This window comes from Panthera pardus, unplaced genomic scaffold, assembly GCF_024362965.1.
Source record: "Panthera pardus isolate Hobbes unplaced genomic scaffold, ASM2436296v1 HiC_scaffold_20, whole genome shotgun sequence".
NCBI lineage: Eukaryota > Metazoa > Chordata > Mammalia > Carnivora > Felidae > Panthera > Panthera pardus.
Window position 1 is genome coordinate 84806198 of NW_026526766.1, and position 21514 is coordinate 84827711.

Genomic DNA, 21514 nt, shown 5'->3' on the forward strand with positions numbered 1-21514 from the left:
CCACGTGGACGTCACTGGTTACCCAGCACCTGCAGGAGAGGGTGCGTCCCTCCCGGCTTACCCTGGGAAGATGGGAGGAAGGGCTCTTAGCGTCAGCAGAGACCACGTGACTTGCCAGGTCTCTCTTCGGGGGCCAGGGTTGGGTGTTGCCATCCACAGCCTAGTGCCGGGTCACCCAGGAAGTTCAAGTGGTGGCCTCGGACTGACATCCAGGGCACAGAGTCCGTTTGCAAGAGGCCTCATGCACTGCTCAGACAGACGGATTCCCCAGAGCCGGGAGGGGGAGGCAGCTCACAGACCTTAGGGCGGCAAGAAACCAACACCTACACGCGACAGCCTAGGCCAGGGAGGGGTGAGTGGCCAGACCCAGAGGAAACTTGGAACCCAGAGCAGGATGCAGCCAGGCGGCACCTGTTTCTGCCTCATCTGAGCATCCGCTTCTAGTTCTCTCACACTCGGGCCCTCCTTCTCACGCGCTCTGTCCACCAGTGTGCACGGCACATGCGTCTTTGTGTGTATACACAGCCACTCGAGCTTACGTGTCTCCGTTCAGAAGATCCAGAGGCCAGAGTCCCAGGACAGACTCTGATTGGCCAGCCTGGGTCACGTGACCCTTTCTGCCCCCAGCGACTCTGGCCTGGGGCGGGGAGGGAGTGTGCGATCACAAAGTATCTGGAACAGGTCTAATTTATTTAGACCCTCATCAGGCATCTGCTGCAGGGGAGCCCGAGGCTGTGCGGGGAGGGGTAGCACCTCTTCCCCGGGGAGACAGAAAATCACTCCATCAGCAGCTCTGTGCCATGGGGAGAAGCCGCTGGGGTGAGTGGAGGGGCATGCATCCACCTGTCCGTCTGTCTGTCTGTTCTCTCAAACCACGTTGTAAGAGCACCTTCCACACGTAGGCGAGAGTGTGGGCACCGGGCAGTTAGCAGTGACCCAACACCACAGAGGTCCCCCTCCTGGATCCATCCCGCTTACCCCCTGCCATGTCTCTCCCACTTCTCCCCCTGCTTCTGCCTGTTGTCGTTGTTTCCTAGCCACCCTGGCTCATCCCTAAAGCTCTGGGCTCCCTGAGCCCCACCCTGACCTTTCTCTCCCCTTCTGCACCACCCCCCGCCCCCAGGCCGCTGGGGCAGCCCGTGTCTTTAACTGTGCTCGGCTTTGCTGCCGGCCCCGCCTGCGAGGCCCCACCCGGGTGTTACCCCTTGACGTCAGCACATCCCAAGCTGCTCCCCTTCTCCTGACTCCCAGTCCTGGAACAGGCCCCGCCATCTCCCACACCTGGAGGCCCCCCCCCCCCGGCCGCCACCACCACCTGGAGCCGCCTGTGATCACCCCGTTTCCAGCTGGACAGCTCCCCCCTCTACACGTGCATTCAAACTCAGCCACTGTTTCCTCTTCCTGCTGCTCCTTTTTAAATTCTGCCCCTTGACGCTTTTCACCTGGATTACAGCATCAGCCCCTTAGCCGGTCCCCTGCCCCCAGCATCTTCCCCTCCCAGCCACCTTCCTCATAGCCATCTGTCGGGATGCCTCCACTTACAGTGCCCGCCCCCCAAGAATGAACTCAGAGTCCCTCAGGTTTCCCAACACCATCCTTCCAGGTCTGACCCTGCCTCCTGTCCCAGCCTCACCTCCTGCAAACCTCCCTGATGGATTTTGCATGGTTCTTCACACCCTAAACTCTGTACTTCCTTGCTTTTGCATATGCTGTGCCCCCTATCTAGGATGCTTGTCCCTCATTTTTCTGTCTGGTCAAGTCTTGTTCATCCTCGAAGCCTCTGCCCAGACACCTCCTCTGTGATGTCGTGCTTGACCCCCTGGAGGCAAAGCTAACATTCCTCCCCTTCAAGCCACTCCATACCTCGCACACTGGAACCACTGACCCATGGGCAACACTGCAGCCCTCTAGTCCTTTCATTAGACGACCTGCTCCTAAAGGAGGGGGAACAGGTCTCGTTTATGACACCTTCCTCCGTAGCCCCATGTATACGCACCCAACACAGGCCTTGAATGAAAACAGGCAAGAGCAAATGCTCAGTGAACGACTAACTCAAAGTGGGTAGGGCGACAGGTGGGCTGGACTCCACCGCTGAGCAGCCCAAGAAGAATGGGCCCCGGTGGCCCTTGCCACGAGGTTTGTGACCACCCCAAGGACTGTGATGACCAGCAGCAGCCCTCCCTGGACAAGTCCCGATGCTGGCCCCAAAGCGACGAGAGACAAGAGAACTGGGCCCTCACCTGGCCCACCTCTGAAGCCACGGCACCCAACAAGATCCATGATGGGGGTGCAGCAGGCAGGTAACGGCCATGGGCTGCTAGATGTCCCCCTCAAGCCCCACTCAAGGGGCTGCCAGAGAAAGAAAGACGATCCATGGGTCACAGGAGCCAACACTAAAGCTAGGGGGGCTTGGGTCTAGGGGAAAGCAGCAGAGCAGAGGGCAAGATGGCCGCTGCCACCGACGAGAGGCAGTGTGGGGGCGGGGGGCAATTTGCTGGCTGTGCTCGTTCATCTCCACCCCCCCACCCACACACACACAGGCACGCGCGTTGCGCCGGGTGGCTCATGTCATCCCTTCTACCAAAACAGCAGCGTGGCTGACCCCTAAGCCCCCTCCCTCCCTTCTCCTCACACCTTGGGCCAAGTAAGTGCAACCAGAGACACGGGTCTCGGGAAGAGTGGTGCCAAGCAGAGGTCTTGGCCCTTTCCCTTTGGGTCTGGATCTCCTGAAGGGGAAGGGCACGCAGGTGGGCGTGGGCACAGTTGAACAGCCGAGACACATCCGTCCCTCCTCCCTCGTCACTCTCGGGAGGGGGCACAGGACTCACAACCTTAACTGCACAGCGGAACCACCTAGAGAGTTTTTAAGACTTCCTGTGCCCAGACCACACCCAGATCAGTGAAATCAGAATCTCCGATGGAGGGACGCAAGAGTCCGTCATTTTTCAGTCTCCCCGGGTGATGCCAGCGTGCAGCCGAGTTTAAGAATCACCAAGCTAAATTCTGGGCTTTCCCAGATGCATGTTGCTTCCCTCAAATACACGTTACCAGCGATGGGGCTTAGAGTCCGAAGGAATAAATCCACAGGAGAGAAACAGACCCCAGAAGAGCTGGTCCACCAAAAGGAACACAAGAAGCTGACCAACCAAAAACAGAAGAAGAACGAACAGACCGGAGACAACATGCGTTTAGTATGAACAAAAACTAGCCCCCAGGAGAAGAGGACACTGGAAACATTAGGGGCTCATTCAAAACAACTTGCTTCTGCCCATCAGTCCTGAAATGCTGATAGGCCAAAGAGGAAAGAAACCGATATGTCAGCAATTGCACTTGAAGATTTTACTACACCTCTCCCAGAAACCAGCCAAGTTCATATAACACAAGCAAATACGAGGCCAGCATGATCCGGATACAAAAACCGGGCAAAGACACCACAAGAAAATTACAGGCCAGTATCCCTGGTCAACACAGATGCAAAAAATCCTTAATAAAATATTAGCAAGCTGATTTCGATAGTGCACTAAAAGGATCATAGACTGTGATCGAGTGGAATTTATTCTAGGAATGCAAAGACGGTTTGACATCCGCAAAGCAGCCCATGCTACACCACATCAATGAAATCAGGCTAAAATATATGCAGAGAAAGCATTGGACAAAATTCGACATCCATTTGTGATAAAAAGCTTTTAAAGTGGGTATAAAGGGAACGTACCTATATGTTCCTGTACCTATATATTCTCTATAACATAATAAAGGCTTTACAGGACAAGCCCACAGCTAACATACTCAATGGTGAAAAGCTTTCAGCTTAGAGGGAAAGCTTTTAAGATCAGGAATCAGACAAGGAGTCCCACTCTCTCACCACTTTTATTCCATATAGTATCAGAAGTCCTAGCCAGGGCAATTAGGCAATAAAAATAAAATACGTCCAAATTCGGAAGAAAGAAGTTGTCATATTTGCACACAACGTGATAGGATATAGAGAAAATCCTAAATTCTCCACCAAAAAACTGTTAGAATAAATGAATTCAGTGAAGTAGCAGAATATAAAAATCAGTTGCATTTCTATACACTAATAATGAGCTATCGCAATGAGAAATTAAGAAAGCAATCCAATTTGTAATTACATCAAGAAGAATAAAATACCTAGGAATAAATTTAACCAAAGAGGTGAAAGACCAATACACCGAAAACTATAAGACACTGATAAAAGAAATTGAAGAAGACACAAATAAATGGAAAGATACTGCATGTTCATGAATTGGAAGAATTAATAATATTAAAATGTCTCTGTTTCCCAAAGCAATCTCCAGATTTAATGCACCCCCTATCAAAATTCCAATGGCATTTTTCACAGAACTAGAAGAAAGGATCCTAAAATTTGGATGGAACCACAAAAGACCCAAGTAGCCACAGCAATATTGAGAAAAAAGAACAAAGTTGAAGGCATCACGCTCCCTGATTTCAAACTATATTAAAAATCTATAGTAATCAAAACAGCATGATATTGACACAAACCAGATACATAGATCAACAGAACAGAAGAGAAAACCCAGAAATAAACCCATGCATACAATGACCAATTAACTTAGGTCAAAGGACCAATAACATACAATGGGGAATGTACAGTCTTTTTCAATAAATGGTGTTGGGAAAACTCGTCAGCCCCATGCAAAAGAATGAACCCGGACCCCTTTCTTACACCATGCTGAATTAAAGACTTAAGTGTAAGACCTGAAGCCACGGAACTTCTAAAATACAGCAAAGGCGGTAAGCACCTGGACATCAATCTTAGCAAGGTTTTTGATCTGACTCCAAAAGCAAAGGCCACAAAAGCAAAAATAAACAGGCGGGACTACATAAACTAAGAAGCTCATGCACAGCAGAAGAAATCATCAACAAAATGAAGAGGCCACCTGCTAAGTGGGAGAAAATGTTTGCAAGTCCTATATCTCCTAAGGTGCTAATATCCTAAATGTACAACTCAAAGGCAAAAACATAAATGAAACGATCTGATTAAAAAATAGAGGACCTGAATAGACATTTTTCTAGAGAAGACATCCAGATGGTCAACAGACACATGAAAAGATGCTCAACATCGCCCTCGAGAGGGAAATGCAAGTCAAAACCACAATGAGATACCACCTCACACCTGTTAGAATGGCTAGTCTCAAAAAGACGAGAAATAACAAGTGTTAGAGAGGGGTAGGAAAAACCCCGTGCACTGTTGATGAGAATGTAAATTGGCGCAGCCGCTATGGAAAACAGTAAGGGGGGTTCCTCAAAAAATTAAAAATAGAACTCCCTTGTGACCCATCAATTCCACTTCGGGGTATTTATCTGAAGACAATGAAAACACTAACGTGGGAAGATACCTGCACCCCTAGATTTATTGCAGCATCATTTACAATGGGCAAGCCATGGCAACAGCCTAAGTTTCCATCAGTGGATGGATGGATAAAGATGCGGTGTGTAAATACACCTTAATAGTATGCCACCGTAAAGAAGAAAATCTTGCCATTTGTGACAACACGGATGGAACTTGAGAGCACTGTGCCAAGTGAAATAAGCCAGACAAAGACAAACACTGTATGATCTCATTTATAGGTACCATATTTTAAAAAAGAAAAAAGTTCGCAGATACAGGGAACACGTTGGCACATGCTAGAGGCAGGGGGTGGGAGCAGGAGAAAACGGGTCAAAAGTACACGCTTGTAGTGATAAGAGAGTTAATCGCGGGGATGTAGTATACAGACAGCATGGTGACTATAGTTAATACCGTTTTGCCTCTTGAAAGTGGCTAAGAGAATAGATCTTAAAGGTCCTCTTACAAGAAAAATGGTTAATTATGTATGGGTGATGGATATTAACTAGATTTATTGTGGTGACTATTTCGCAAGATATACAGCTATTGAATCATTATATTGTAAACCTGAAACTAATATGTTATATGCCAATTATACCTGAATTAAAAAATACACATGAGCGGGGCACCTGGGTAGCTCAGTCAGTTAAACCTCTGACTCCTAGTTTCAGTTCAGGTCATGATCTCATGGTTTGTGAGTTCAAGCCCTGCACTGGGCTCTAGACTGCCAATGCAGAGCCTGCTTGGGATGGATTCATTGATTCATTCATTCATTCATTCATTCTCTCTCTCTCTCCCCCCCGCCCCTCCCCCTCACACCATCTCTCAAAAAAATTTTTTTTCCCCAAATACACATGAGCAGACAGATAAAAAATTCAAATAGCCTAATTACGAAGCACAGCACTTTCAACCCAACATAGAGTCCATATCCCCTTAAAATTTGCTATGTACTAAGCCACCGGAGAAGTCTCAACAAATTCCAAAGCACCAACATCATACCTAAGATCACCTCTGATTTGGGTGATAGGATTAGAAGTGTGTAAAATGGGAGCTCCTTAACATCACATACAACACAAAACACACAACTGAGTAAGAGAAAACCATAAGGGAAATTACTGAGATCTCATCATGGAACGATAATGAAATACCTACCCAGGTCAGAACCTTCAGGACACAGCTGAAGCAGTAAATAGAACAAAACTTAGTCTAAATTTATCCCAAACCAAGAAAGATCGAAAACAAACAACCTCAACTGTCCACTGAAGAAGGTAGGAAAAGAGCAGTCAGTCAAGGCAAAGAAACAGAAAGTAATGACTAGTGAGGGTAGAATCAATGAAATAGAGAAAACATACAGAAATGTGAACAGCGTTTTCTCTGAAAAGAGCAAAAGACAAATTTCTGCAAAGAGAGACGATACAAATGAAAATCAAAACGAGAAATAACCACGGACATAACAGATTCACAAGTTTTTTTATTAGGAACCCTATGTTACATATCTGAAAAAATGTAAGATGTCAGAGTGACATAAGAATTCTAGAAAAAAAATATGTCAATTATATATCAACTTAAAAAGAGAATGTCTGGGGGCGCCTGGGTGGCAAACATTAGAACATCAACTCCAAACCCTGGTGAGCATGTGGCTGTGCTGCGCAAGAGGGAGAAGTCTCACTGGATGTGGCTTCAGGGGACAGGGTTTGGATCCACGAGTGGACGCAGCAGGAAAGCACATCTCCGTGTGCCCGGAGTTGTCCGGCCACGCAGGGGCTCCCTCACAGACAGTGAGCGCCCCATCACTGCAGAAGCGGAAGCCCGCTTGTGGAGGACACTGAGTGCACGGGGGTGTCTCATCGGTTCTCACTCATCAGGGGGTGGATGACTTCACTAAGGTCAACGGTTTTATGGTGCCGTGTTGCCGTCATTCCATTGCTTTCTTTCACGTGTGCTTTTTTCTTTTTTTCTTTTTGTTACTGAAGGGTAACATTCATACCAAAAAAGTGCCCAAGTCATAAGCGTACTACCTGATGAATACTCACAAACTGAACACACCCATGTAACCAGCCCAGACCAAGAAACAGACTCCACCTGCCTTCGAGGACCCCCCCGCGCCCACCCAGCTACCATCCCTCAGAGGCAGAGGAGCACTATCCTGACTTCTAAGCCCACCGATCAGTTTTGTTTTTGACGCCTACGGAAATGGAATCCTAGGGCCCCTGGCTCTTTTGTCCCTGGCCCCTCACCCTCGGCAGGATATCGTGAGGCTCACCCGTGCAACACGTGGCGGGGGTTCATTCACTCTCTTCGGCAGGTAGTAGGTCCGCGGTGTGAATGCACCCGTTTCCCCGCCCCAGTGCCAGCGGGCTCCTGAGTTGTTTGGGTTCGGGGCCTGCCGCGAGCAGCACCGTGGACACTGGGCACGTACACCTGGTACGTGCAGACTCATCGCTGTGGGGATCAGAATCGCCAGGAGCGGAATTGCTGGAGCGCAGAGGCGGCGCGCGTTCGGTGTTGGTAACACTTCCAGACGGTCTCCTAAGACGGAGTCGCGATTTACGCTCACACCAGCCATGCGCAGAAATTCTAGCTGCTCCGCGCCCTTAACAAAACTTAAGACTTTGCAAAGTTGGCCGTCTCGGTAGATATGAAGTACTATCTGACCGCATTTGAAATTTGCTTTTCCCTATTGACGAATGAGGTTGAGCACACGTTCATGTGTTTCTTGGTCCCTTGAGTATCTTTTGTGAAGACCTAGTCTCTTGCCCATTTTCTACTGTATTGTCTTTTTCTTACTTTATTTCTTAAGTTCTTCATATGTTCGCAAAATGAATCCTTTAAAATATACATATATATGTGTGTGTATTTATATATATACATATACATACATATATACATATATTTGCAAATATCTTCTCCCAACTGTGGCTTGCCTTTCCTCCTTTTTAATGGTGTCTATCGATGAACCGAAGTTATTCTCCTACAAATCAATAGCAAAAAACCTAAACATCTGATTTGAAAACGGGCAGAGGATCTGAATAGACGTTTTTCCAAAGACGACATACAGATGGCCAACACATACATGAAAGGATGCCCAACATCACTCATCACCCGGGAAATGCAAGTCAAAACCACAATGAGATATCACCTCACACCTGTTAAGATGGCTATTATCGAAAAGACAGAAAGAGCAGGCGTTAAAGACAGAAAGAAAAGGGAACGCCTGTGCGCTGCTGGTGAGAATGTAAATTGGTGCAGCCATTATGGAAAACAGTACAGAGGTTCCTCAAAAGTTAAAAATAGAATTACCATATGATCCAGGCATCCCCCTTCTGGGTATTTATCTGAAGAAAACGAAAACACTAACTCGAGAAGATATCTGCACCCTCACGTTCAGCACAGCATTATTTGTAATATGCAAGATGTGAAAACAACCCAAGTGTTCACTGATGGATGAATGGATAAAGGAAATGTGTTATGTGTGTTATACACAAATATGTATACGTAATATATGTTACACACACACACACACACACACACACACACACACACACACACATATAATGGAATACTATCCGGCCATACAAAGGAATGAAATCTTGCTATTTGGGACAACACAGATGGAACTTAAGGACATTATGCTAAGCGAAATAAGCCAGACAAAGACAAGTACCATATGACGTCACTTATTATGTGGAATCTTGAAAAGCAAACAAAAACCCAGTTCATGGATACAGAAATTAGTAGTTACCAGAGGCGGTGGGGGGAAGGGGTCAAAAGATACCAATTTCTAGTTGTAAAGTAAGCAAGTTATGGGGACACAATGTACAACATGCTAACTACAGTTAGCAACACCGTGTTGCACGTTTGGAAGTTGCTAAGGAGACTAAACCTTAAAAGTTTTCACCATAAGAAAAAAAACTTTTATGACTACGTATAGTGACAGATGTCCCCTAGCCCTATTGTGATCATTTCACAATACATACAAATACAGAATCACTCTGCTGTATACCTGAAACTGATATATATGTCAAATATACCTCAATGTTAAGAACTATAAAAATTTTAAGACGTTATCAATATAGTCCAATTATCAATCTTTTCCTTATATGGGTCTTGAGAAGCTGCCGATCCTCACAAGCAGATTCAAAAATGGCTTTTATTTCCTGCCAGTACCTTCCCTTGGAGAAGAGCCCTCAAAGACAGGAGAGGACAAGCCCCTGGGGGAGATGACGTGGGTGCTGAGTGTACATGGGGTGGGGGGTGGGGGGTGGGGCCTGGGTTGGAGGATGTTCCCAGTGACCGGAAAGCAAGTGGGCGGTGGGGGCGATCACATCTGTCCACACAGCATCACAAACACCCACGCGCCGGCACCACACCTGACCTGTGTCATCACCACAATCCTGCACTCAGGATTCCCCCATCCGGCAAGTGGGGAGACTGAGGCTCCAGAGAGTGCTGGGAAGCACGCAAGCAAACCAGGGCCAGCTCGGGGTGCCCGATCAGAGAATGCCCAACTCCAGCGCTGGGCCGGCACGCAGCCTGGATGGGGTCCTCCCAGAGGGAAGCGTCCCATCAAGTGGTGGTTACAGCAGGGATACCTCCCTCGGAGGTCAGAGGGGCCCCACTCGGCACGCAGCTCTGCCACCTCCCCCGAATGTGACCCTGGGGCTCCGGGATAACAGCAACTAGCCACCCAGGGCTTTCCCGAGGAAAAAGAACTCAGACCCAGAACTTGCTTGGCCCAGGGCAGGGCACAGTGCCAGGGGCAGTGGAAGGAGCCAAAGGCATTTGGCCACGGGGAGGCCCCACAAGGCAAGAAAGGGGGCCGAATGACCGTGGCCCACCCCAGACCTGTCCACCTAGTGTGGGAGCCTCCAGCCTAGTACACACGGGTGCCCCCCTCAGTGTTCCGTGGCTGAATCTTGCCAGAAGGCCCAGGTACCCTGGAGCTGGCTTCCAGGCTCAGTACTGGCCTCGCTGTATCCATCTCAGCTTCCTGGTGGATAATGAGCCACCGCAGCCTTGTCCAGAGCTGCAGGGCTGGACCCCCACCACCCCGCCGCACAGGCTAGACGCGTTCCCTGGAGGGGCCTCCTGCAGGAGCTAGGACGGCCTCTAGCAGCAGCTCCCGGGGAGGCGGCCCTTTGCGGGGAGGCAAACCCCCCTCTGAGTTCCACTTCCCGGCTGAAGAACCCGGGAAGTCTCTTGCACTTTTCTCTAGCCCGCTCTCTCCTCTGTAAAATTAGGGCCGCCCTCGAGGCTCCCTCTCAAGGCCGCTGGGCAGGGTCTCAGCAAAGGGCCTAGCCTGGAAGGCCCCCTCTGCCCGCAGCCCCGGGGCGGAGTCGGGCCGCCGGTGCGCACACCCGAGTCCGGCCGCGCGGGGGCGCTCCGCCGCATCTGGCCGGCCCCCTCCGCCTTGCTGACGCTTCCCACCCTTCCAGAAAGAAAGCGGAGCTGCGGGAGTTGGCCTGACTGCCAGAAGGAAAACCGATCCATCGTCTTCGCGCCGCAGACGTTTGGTTGGGTGGCGGCCAGCCCGCAGTGCCAGCCTCGTCTGCACCCCTCAGGGGTCCCACCCGGCTCGCGGGGAGCGGCCCGCGTCGGTTCTGAATCACCCGGATGGAGGACTCGCCCGACCCCGCAGCGCTTGCCCTACCCTGGAATCCGGGGTCTGAGCCAGGGCTGTGGGACGGGAAGCCCCCGGCCCCACCCTCCCTTGAGGGTGGGCTCAGACAAGTCACGTCACAGAGCCTCCACTCGGAGCCTCAACTGCTACATCCCTAAAATGGGAAAGTCCACAGTCCCTGCTTTGAAAAGTTGCTGAGAAGGTTAAGGAGTTGTATCGCCGTCGCCCACCTTCCTGGCCTTAGGCAAGCCACCTGCGCCTCCCTCCCTCATCCTCAGTTTCCCTGGCCATAAAACGGGGATACCAGAAGTCCTTACAAGGCCCCTGTAGAGAGGGGATGGCAGCAGCTGCCTGGCACCCCTCGGTTCTCAGGAAAAGCAGCTCCTGGGGTTGTTCTGGAAGCTCAGCAGCCCCCCAGTCTGGCCGCGTGCCTGTGCTCCAGAAGCCCACAGGTTGTCATTTAGGGCCCCAGGCCACTCAGCTGGGGAGCTGCTGGCTTAAGGCACAGGTGGTGCTCCCTCTCGCGCCCGCCTCGAACGGGGTGCTCCCGTGCAGCCCACAGGCGTCTGAGCTGGTCTCTGGGCCCTCCCTGGTTGAGTCACCAGGCAGAAACACTCCGCTTTTTGACACCATCCAGAAAATGAAAATGTCCCAGGCGTCTAATCCTTCCCTTCCTTCTGGCAACTGAAACTGCCCCGAAACATAACCGAGGTACTGGGTGCAGCGCGGGGGTCCATCCTGGAGTCGTGGCCTCCCGCAAAGCCAGCCTTGGGACTTGGGGAGCAAAGCAACGCCTTGGCTCAGACTCTGCCAGGCCAGGCAGGGGGTGACCCCTGACCCCCACCAGCCCACATCACAACACGCTTCCAAACTGGCCCCAACCTGACGGGCATGCGGAGAACCCAGACTTCCTTCCCAACTAGGGCTGCCGCCTGCCCCCATTTCCACCCCCCCCCAAAATATTTGGAATGGTCTTTGACTGAAATGAGATTAATCCTCAGTTCTCTGACAGTGTCTTTGGGCATGTGTTTTTATAACCTCTCTTTCAAATGAGAACCATTTGTCGCCGGGAAGCTGGGGAGGCCCAGCCCCAACTGCTGGGCCAGACATCACCGGCACCTGATTGAATGTCAAGGACAGTGCAAGGGGGCAGGGCTGAGGTGAGGGGCGGGACATAAGCAGTGATTACCTGTCCTTTGCTGGTCTCTGCCCTGTCCCCAGCTCTAGCCAGTGGCAGAAGCCAGAGGATCTGGCTCCAACCCCGCCCGCCCCTCGACCAGCCACATATACTGGAGCTAGTGACTTGACCTCTCTGAACCCTACTTTCCTCCTCTGTAAAATGGGAGTCACGTGCCCAACCCAGCAACTAGAAGGCGGCAGACCCTAGATGCTGAAGGAGGCTTTTGCACAGTCTCGGCCCCCTTGGAACTCCTGGTGGAGAGGCAAAGTACTCCTGGCTGGGGCCTTCCAGGGGGCTGCAAATGTCTGCCGTACGTGTGGCTCGAGCCTCCTCCCCCTTCCAGGCTTAGCCCCGGGCAAGAGGGCATCCCTGCCCAGAACTAAGTTGCTGGAGCTTTAATATGGAGAGGGCTGAGTTTATAGGAACCACAACGCAGCCTCTTTAATTAACTCCCAGCCCTCTGTCGGTGGCCTCCCCCCTCAGCACGGTCTCTCCCCCAAGCCCAGGACCTGTTTGAAGTTTGCAACCCCTCCCACCCCCCTTCCTGCTGGCCCTGCTTGCTGAACCAACTACAGACCCTTCGGGCTCAGCTGGGAGGGATTTACTGGAGAATTTCAATCATGGGTTCTTGGCTCAAACATGTTGCTTCCCCCAAAATCTCCCCACAGGAGCCTGATGCTTGTGGAACCAAGGCTTGAAGGAGGGACTCTGATGACCTCAGAACTCGGAATTCTACCCGGGCCTGTCAGACATCTCCCAGCCCCTCACTTGGAGGAAGGGAGCACAGAAGAGCAAGAAAGACGCAGGTTCCGGAGACGATGCAGAGGTGCGGGAATCCGTTCACTCCTAAGGAGCTGCTTAGAAATAATTCCACCTTCACCGCCACCCCCTACCCCTGCAGGGGCACGTTCGGACAGGTGTCTGCATCTCTGCGGTGTAAGTCCCCGTTGGTCCTGGAGCTGGGGGAAGTCTGGGAAGGAATCGGAGAATCCCGATGGGTAGAATGAGACACCGAAGCCACGGAGACGTGCCATTTTTCTTAAGCTGTGTGGCTTGCCTCCCCCAAGGCGGTCCCTCAGCATTTTTCAGATGAAGGAGCCCACACCCTTCCACGGGATCCACGCCAAGAAGGTCCTGGGACAGCGGGCCCCATATGCCGCTCATTTTCCTCCCCCCGCTGGGCAGGGCTGACTCGTTCCATTTCTCAGACGGAGATCTTTGCGAAAATGATGGATAAGCCACGGCCCCAACTGCTGTGGCCCTGGGGAGAAAAAACATCTTTTGCAGTTTCGAGTAAAGCCTCCCACTTCTCACTTAATAAGTGCTGAAAGCGGCACAAACAGAAAGAGCCCCAGCTTTCCATGACTAACAAGATGACCACATCAGGCGGCCGCGCTGGGGGCTAAGAGCGAGCCGGCCGAGCGTCCCCGGAGTGAGGTGTCCGGTTCCCTCCCAGGATGCTCCGCCAACAGGGCTTTGAAGGCCAGGCCTGCCGGCCGAGCTCCGACGAGCGGAGGGGGGCAAGGGCCGGGCCTCCCTCCTGCACGATGGGCACAGATTGCCCGAGATAAAGGAACCACAGCTTCATCCAACTTGTGCTGATTCGCTCTTTTCAAAAGCCCTTTCAGATGGTTTCACTTCTCCGCGCGCTTTTGTTGAAAGATGTAAAAATTTCAAACCACCACAAAGTAAACATTTCAAAACTCGCTCTTTTCAAAATCAGTCACATTTTCAAAAATCCCTTGAATTCCATCTCTCTGCACCGCCCCCCCCCGCTTTTGCTCTTTCTGGATTTGAGTGTTTTTCATTAATTTAGGAGCGGTCCAGGTAAAGCTGGTGTTTGCGAGCCGTGTTTTACGGGCGGGAAGTAGCTTTGTTATTTAAGAGATGTATTAGATAAGTCGGTGTCTTGTCAAAATCAAGCAGGTTTTCTTTATTAGGGTGAAATCGTAATGAACTCATCTGCTTCTAATATTTATAAAGAGAAGAGAGGCCATTAATTCTACTGCTCGTGAATAAAACCATCTGTGATTTCTTTCCATTTGATGGGTTTTGGTTTTAATATACATTTTTCACAAATAAGCGCAGGGATTTTTTGGTGAAAATGTCACATTCAGGATCTCATAAAGAAAGAATGCAAAGAGAGGAAAACGAAATGTTTTGTTAGCTAAGTAATTTCTCACCTTGCAGAGTGGGGAACATTTGAGCCAACTTTAGCACATTAGGTGATAGAATCGCCCGTTCAACGCTAATGCAATCCATGACATGTTACAAGGCAAACCGCGTCCGTTTTGAAGTTTGTTTTCCTTCGGGAATTACACAGTTCATTTAACCTAATCTGTCCTGACACTTGAATTATAATATTATGAGCTTCTTCAGGGAAGTAAAACAGTAGTTGCCTGCTTAAAAGCAAAGCAGAAGTTAATAAAGTGGGCAAAATGTCAAGGAAAAGGGGCTAATCGAATCATGGTGTCATTCTCTAGAGAAAATACAGTCAAGTTGTATTTTTTTTTTCCAGTGGAAATCTTGGACGCCTAATGACATATTTCTGTCCAGGAAGAAATCTGAACTCTGAAACCGAACTTGATTAAACCCCAAACTGCAAGACCTTGCCCAATGGGACCACTCGGGGACTTTGACTTCTGGGTGTCAGAGCTTAATTAAAATATTCATCCAGCTGCTCTCCCCTCACCAAGGGGGCCCAGAGGAATTAAACCAATAAGCTTAATTCTATTAGTTCACCTGCCTGTGTACACAGAGATGCAGAAAGACCATTTACTGGTTCAGAAAAAAATCATCAGACCCACCCTGTAAATGCAGCATGGGCCGTCACTGCCTCACCAAACGGTCCCCCAAACAGAGGTCCGCACAGCACTCTGGAGTCGCAACTCCCGACTCCAAACATACACAGCTATTTTTAATCTCTCTTCCGAGAAAATGAAAATGCCAAGCAAGTCCTTATAAGGACTTCTGCGTGTGCTAGGATTTATAGGTCATTTATAATAACATAGAGCATTTACTGGATTCTCTGTGCCACTGTGCCGAGCCTTCCCCGTTCAGGTCTCCGGGAAATCTTCATTTCCCTTTCATGAAGTAAACGCCACTCAGTACCCCCATTTGGCAGATGAGAAAACTGAGGCTCAGAATTCTCAGGCCTGAAGGGACCGGAAGCCCAGAATTCTCAGACCAGAGTCTGAGCTCTTAACCCCTAGTAAAGAGGGCTTCACGGACATGTTTATCCTGGAGTTTTAATTTACTTTATATCTGCCACACACACACACAGAGGGTACAACGTAAAAGGTATAGGGGACACGAAGGCGAACGTCAGTCTCGTGCTTTCCCTTCCTCAGCGCCCCCTGCTCCGCTCCCCAAGGCTGCCGCTGAGGGCAACTCCCAGTGTCCCCTTCCAGAGTTGAGGCTTATCCCAGCAAGTATGTGCATACATCCTTTTTTAAAAAAAACGCATATGGAGCACAACAGGTACACCACGCTGCAGCTTGCTTTTTTTCCTCTCGCAGTGGGTCTTGGGGAGTTCACCATCTCATTCCTGAGACAGCATTCCATTCCATTCAATAGACGTAACAGACTCAACCATGAAATTGTCCATATTCAGCCAGTTGTGACCAGCAAAAATGGTAACTCAACTTGGTTCTGCTTCATAGGTTTCCCCCCGGTTTCCTGTGATGCACGCTTAGGTGGTTTCCCACCTTGTGCACCTACAAACCGCTGCGCTTAAGTATTACCTGTAGGACAGATTCCTGGGAACACCACTTCCCTGTGATGTGGGCTCGGCAAGTCCCTTCCCTGGGCCTGAAGTCTCCGAGACGAAGCTGCCATACCGGATACTTTCTGAAGCCCCCCGCAGGCCCTATTGTTCTGGAAGGCTGTAATCCCCACATCTGTAATGCCACATCACAGCGATTACCCACCACCACCTCGTGGAACACATCCACGGGCTCAGGGTCCCCCAAATCACTGTGGCAACAAATGTTTTCCACCAAACACTAACTCCCCCCCTGCTGACTGTATTTGTCAGCCAGGGAATGAGACATTTCCCTGTGATCAATACAAATGGGATAGAAATCTATCCCAGGCAGCAACAGCAAGACTTGGTTTTTTAATAAGGGGACCTCCAGAGGATATTGCATTCCTATGACAACAGCCGACAGACCTTGATTTTTAGTGTCAGAACCTGTTTTAAATGCAGAGGTCTGTGACTGAGGGCCAGCCGAGCGCTGGGTGGGTGTCTCGGGCTGGAAACAGACTGGTTCTTAAAGGCTGCTGCGAAAACCAGCCGGCTGTCCCGGCCCGCCGCCTGGCCTCAGCCCCCTCGGGCCACCTGTTCACGAAGGCAGCCGGATTTGCCAGCTGGGCTGCAGTGGAGCCGGTGAGGCTGGCCGGGCCGGCCAGAGATATCTGCAGCCACAGACCTGGTTATTTACGGCTTGCCGGTGGTCTCGGGTGACTGGGCATCCCTGGGATGACGGCAATTGGCCTTAAACAAGCCCAGGTTCCCCAGGCAAAGGTGGCAGCGAGCACGAGCGATCGTACTGACCGGACTCCTGGCTGTAAATTAATCTGGTAACAGAGGGACTCAAAGAGCCACTCTGAGTTGGTTACGGTTTGAAAAGACTTTGGGAAGGGCCAGGTACACACCGTGCAGGACAAACAAGGATGTTCTGAAGACACGATTGTTGCCCCAACGGTCTAGATGCCTCTGGGTCGCCTCTCCCGATTTTTCTGCCTCTTTTAAAATTATCTGCTGATACAGACCAGGCAGAGAGAGACGGCAGAAAACAGGAAAACAGCTGGCACATAAGGGAGATGGGATCAGCAGTGATTTACTTCCAAGGATCTGATATTTTAAGTTATTGTTATGTGTGTGCAATAAATCATATTTTAAAGCATCTGTTAATAGAGTGTTTTCTGAAAAAAAAATAATTAAAAAAATTCTTTCAAGTGGATGGGTTGTTTTGAGAGGCTGAATCCTTGGGTTATTAAGAGATGTGACAATAGGAATGTGTCAATACATTTTTCCTCTGGGAAATTTTACCACCCAATCTTATCATCTAGAAAAGGTCCCGTCCTTTAAAAAATTGGAAGAAAAGAAGCCTTAGATGGTATTGCTTCAAATACTTTGTTTGAATATATGTAAATGCATTTAGTCCTTTGGCTTTTTAACCACTGAATTCATGTTTAGGAATTTTAAATACCATGATGGGCTCTCTCCGAGTTTCAAAAGGCAACTCTCAAAATTGCATCTACCAAAGCCCTTAAAATCAGGCACAGAGGTCCCCCAAGGAAGGTCTTGGGGGAGGAATACAACATCCCTTCGTGTGACACAGTGCACCCCGCTCGTGGGCACACTCAGACCCTCTGCTGAAAGGAACTAGCTGGGCTGCAGCTTAAAACTAATCTTGTCCACGGCTCCCTGGCAAGAGGTCAGGAGGCGACTCTTTCAGAATATGATCTCCGGCGAGATCTGAGGGGCTCCAAGATATAACAAGTTGTAAAAGGGCAGGGGGGTGGGGGGAGAGAAAGAAAGAAAAGAATAAAAGCAAAATTAAATTTTTACAATTAAGTATATAATTTTTTTCATTTAGTTAATTTCCAGCCGCTCACGTTTATTGCACATTAATTATGCATACAGCTTTTGTGCGGCTTAAAAAGTGAAGAATGAGATCCTTATCCTTTTATGGAGGATCAGGCTGCCTTGCTGGAGGCCCCGCCAGCCAGCCGCTGAAGAAGCTTCGGGTCAGAAGGAGCAGAGGCTGCTCCCCCTCTGCCAGCGGCCAGAGCCAGGGCACTTCACTCCTGGTCCAACACTCAGATCCCCCTACCTCGACCTTCTTAAAAGGGTTTTCTTCAGCAGGGGTGGCGATCAAAGGCCCTAGAAGGTGGCTGCAAGGGTTTCTAGGCCAAATCTAGGGAAAAGAGCCCAAACTAGCCCCCTGACTGGCCCCACTCAGTTTGTCTTGACCAATATCTGCGTTCAAACGCACTGGCCCGGGCCCAGGTGTTAAAGTAGAATGCTGACAAGGCCTTTGTGGGGACGGGTATGGGGGACACACTTCCTCCCTCCCAACCCCTGCCCCTGAAACACGCCAAAGGAAGCAGAGGATATGGCGGTCCAAGGTGGGAGTATTCGCGGGCCCCAGCCTCAGTCCCCTCCCCAGTGACCTCAGGAAGGGACGGGCAGGTGGCCCTCTGCCAGAATGCTGTGTGACAGCAGACCAGGGCCACAGTGTCTCTGTGCCCTTCTCTCAGGACCTGCGTGGAAGCTCCTCTGGATGGCAGCGCGTCCTGTGCCTCTCTTCCCGGGAGTGCTCCCCGAACCTGCTGCCCCCCACTTCGGCTTCCCAGCCCAAAACTCACCAAAGAGGGCCCCACCACCCAAGCAGATGTGGGGATTCATCCAGACAGTCCCTGTACCAGCTGCCCAGACTTGGGCAAAGAGCACAGACCCAGAAGCCCAAGGCTCCTAGCGCGAGCAAGGAGAGACCCTCGGGGGCCTAAAGCTGCCCCATTTGGCCACAACCCTTGGGCCCTGCATGGAGCTGGGCTCCCTGCATCAGTGAAAACCTGCCCTTCCTCCTCAGCCTGAGGCCGTGTGCCAGGTCACCCACCTCATCCACCTGGATACCAAGCACCCAGCCTCAGCTAGCCAGGGCGGGGCAGTCACCCTACTTCCCGCACAGGTTTAAGCAGACAGACCGCAGACCCCGGCCCAGCCCCACGTTCACTACTGGGCAATTTGGGTAACAGGACTCCCTCTCTGATCCCAGATTCCTCATCTGAAAATAGGGAGCAGAACTGGACACAGGGCTGTCCTGGGGTCTGGGTGGAATACTGCCTCTGAAGCACCCAGCCCAGGGTGAGCGCCTGCAAAAGGAGAGCTCACAGCTCTGAGAGGCGGAGACCGATTTCACAGCTGAGGAAACGGAGGCTTTTGGAGGGAAGGTACGCTGCCCAGCCGGCAGGACTAGCCCCGTGACCTCAGTGGCCTCTTAGGTTCCGTTCCTCTGCCCTCAGCTCACGAGGGGCTGGACTCTGACTCCTTCTCCAGCCACTGACGGTAAAGACCAGGCGAGAGTAAAGGAAACTCGGGTAATTGGAACCTCTCCCCCTCAGGACAGCTTCTGTGGCTGCTGCTGGTTTGCCGGGCCCGTCCTTCCCCCCACAGGAAGAAAGGCTGGCACACAGGCTCTTGGCCCCGGCACCCTCCACTTAGAGCCGCAAACCAGCAGCTCTGATATGGGATATCGCCAAAGGAACAAAGACCACAGGAGCGGCCGGGCTGGAGGGCTTGGCAAGCCGGGGCCTGCAGGAGCCGGCGGTGACCATCGGGGTCAGGCGTCAGGAGCGCACGAACCGGGGCCCCCAGCGCAGGCACGGCACGGGCTTTGGGACTGGGCTGCCTCCTTCTTTTTTGGTCTTTTAATAAGAAGTGCTCTCCCCATAGCCCTGCAGGAATAAACTGTAAACTGTCCCTCGGCCCTTCTCTTCTAGATTTCCCCCACCCGTCCCGCGGCTCTATGACGGACTTTGAAAATAAAATTGTCATCATAAAGAAATCAACCGTACATAATAATAAACAACATGTTTAACATTTATTAGTCCGCCTTCTGACAAACCGAAACGTGAAAACATGCCAAAATTCTGGTTTCATAAAACAATTTTTCATCAAGTCCTTTCCTTTGACAAAATGCCTCGGTTTTTCATTCCTGGCTGGTGAGATTCACTTCCAATGAGGCACCGTTTCCAGAAACAGGTCTTGGGCCTGATACTCCCAAGTATCTCTGGCTCCATTAGACTTTCTCTGACAACATCCTTTTTCTTTCCCCCCCCCCCCCACCCTTTCCTTTCCAACCCCTTTTCCTTTTCCCAACCCCACTTTTCTTTCCTGTGGTAAAACACACGCAATATAAAATTCACCATCTAACCATTGTTAAGCGTGCAGTTCCCTGGCCTTAAGTACGTTCACGTTGTTGTGCAACCATCCATCTCCAGGACTCTTTTCATCTTGCAAAACTAAAATTCCATACCCATTAAACAACTCCCCATGTCCCCCCCGCCGTCCCCCCAGCAACCACTAGTCTGCTTTTGTCTACGAATCAATCTGAATTCTCTAGGTACCTCCTGTATGTGGCATCATACAGCATCTGCCTTTTTGTGACTGGCTTATTTCGCTCGCTGTCCTTCAGGTTCAAACGTGTTAGGGCATGCACCAGAACTCCTGCCTCTTTAAAGCTCGATACCGTCCCGTTGTACCAAAACCCTATTTCTAACATCCCACAGCTACTCAGTCACATACGCAAGTAGATGATCACTTTCACAGATGCACATTACAATGCTCCCCTTCGGAGGGGCCACACAGCGCCCAGGAAGACACCCCATCTCACCCCCACCCCAGCCCCGCTTTGACGGCCCTGAGGGGAGCTGGGGATCTGGGGGTACCCCAGTCAGCCCAGGTCTCACAAAGATTCAAACCCAGCACCAGTCTGCCTGCCAAGCCCCTACTGTCCTCACATGCCTCTGTCCTCTGAGCAGGGGCAGGGCCAGAACAGGCTCCTCTGCGATCCGGGGGAAGGGCCTGGGATGGGAGGCGCGGTGGCCTCCGAGGCAGTCAATCAAATCGCTCCCAAGCACCTACTGTGTGCCAGCAGTCCGCTCTCTGAGAGCTCACTGCCTCTGTCACCGCACGTCATTCCACCCTCCTCCTAGCTGCCCCAAACGGGATCGAAATCAAAGGAAGCTTTTGAAATAATCCTGTTCTGCCATGCCTTTTGTTCTTCTGAGGTACCATACGGTCCTTATGTCTAATTATGAAAATCCCACCCTCTCAAACTACCACTAATTTTCATCAAACGGGAAGGGTGTTCCGGTTACAGAGGAAACTACTGTCATCTCAGAAGATGCACACTGGAAATATTTAGGGCTAACACAGGAAACTTACTTTCAAAGTCAGAGCAAAAAATACTTGTAGATCTATGGATCCCAGACGAGGCAAGTACGGCAAAATGTTTACATGTGGTGAATCCAGAAGGCCGGTATACGGGCATCTGTATACTCCTCTTTCAACTCTTCTATGTGTTTGGGTGTTTTCGTAATAAAAAGTCTGGGGGAAAATCCTTCGCTTTCTTCATGCCTCTCCCTTTACTATGTCCCGCTGCACTCACTTCCCACAAACGTGACCCAAAGGTCAATGACGGGACACGAAAAGAACATTCTGCCAGGCAGACGAGCAGGTATGCCCAACCTTCCATCTTGTAATGGAGGCGTCACGTGGCCCTGCCCGAGAGCCGCCCAAAGAGGTGGTTCAGATGGGAGCCTGAAGCCGCAGCAGGGG

The 21514-nt window shown here is 50.8% G+C and overlaps 1 protein-coding gene and 1 long non-coding RNA gene across 2 annotated transcripts in view; one reads left to right on the forward strand and one right to left on the reverse strand.

Annotated features, from left to right (window-relative positions):
- MVB12B (multivesicular body subunit 12B) overlaps positions 1–14206 on the forward strand; it is a 207379-nt gene extending 193173 nt beyond the window's left edge. The window contains exon 10 of the mRNA XM_053908285.1: positions 12834–14206. Within this exon, the coding sequence (XP_053764260.1) occupies positions 12834–12863 (30 nt within the window). The 3' untranslated portion in view covers positions 12864–14206. The remainder of the gene's footprint in view (positions 1–12833) is intronic.
- The window catches only part of LOC109250159 (uncharacterized), a 53775-nt gene that overhangs the window by 24674 nt on the left and 7587 nt on the right, over positions 1–21514 (reverse strand). The window lies entirely within an intron of this gene.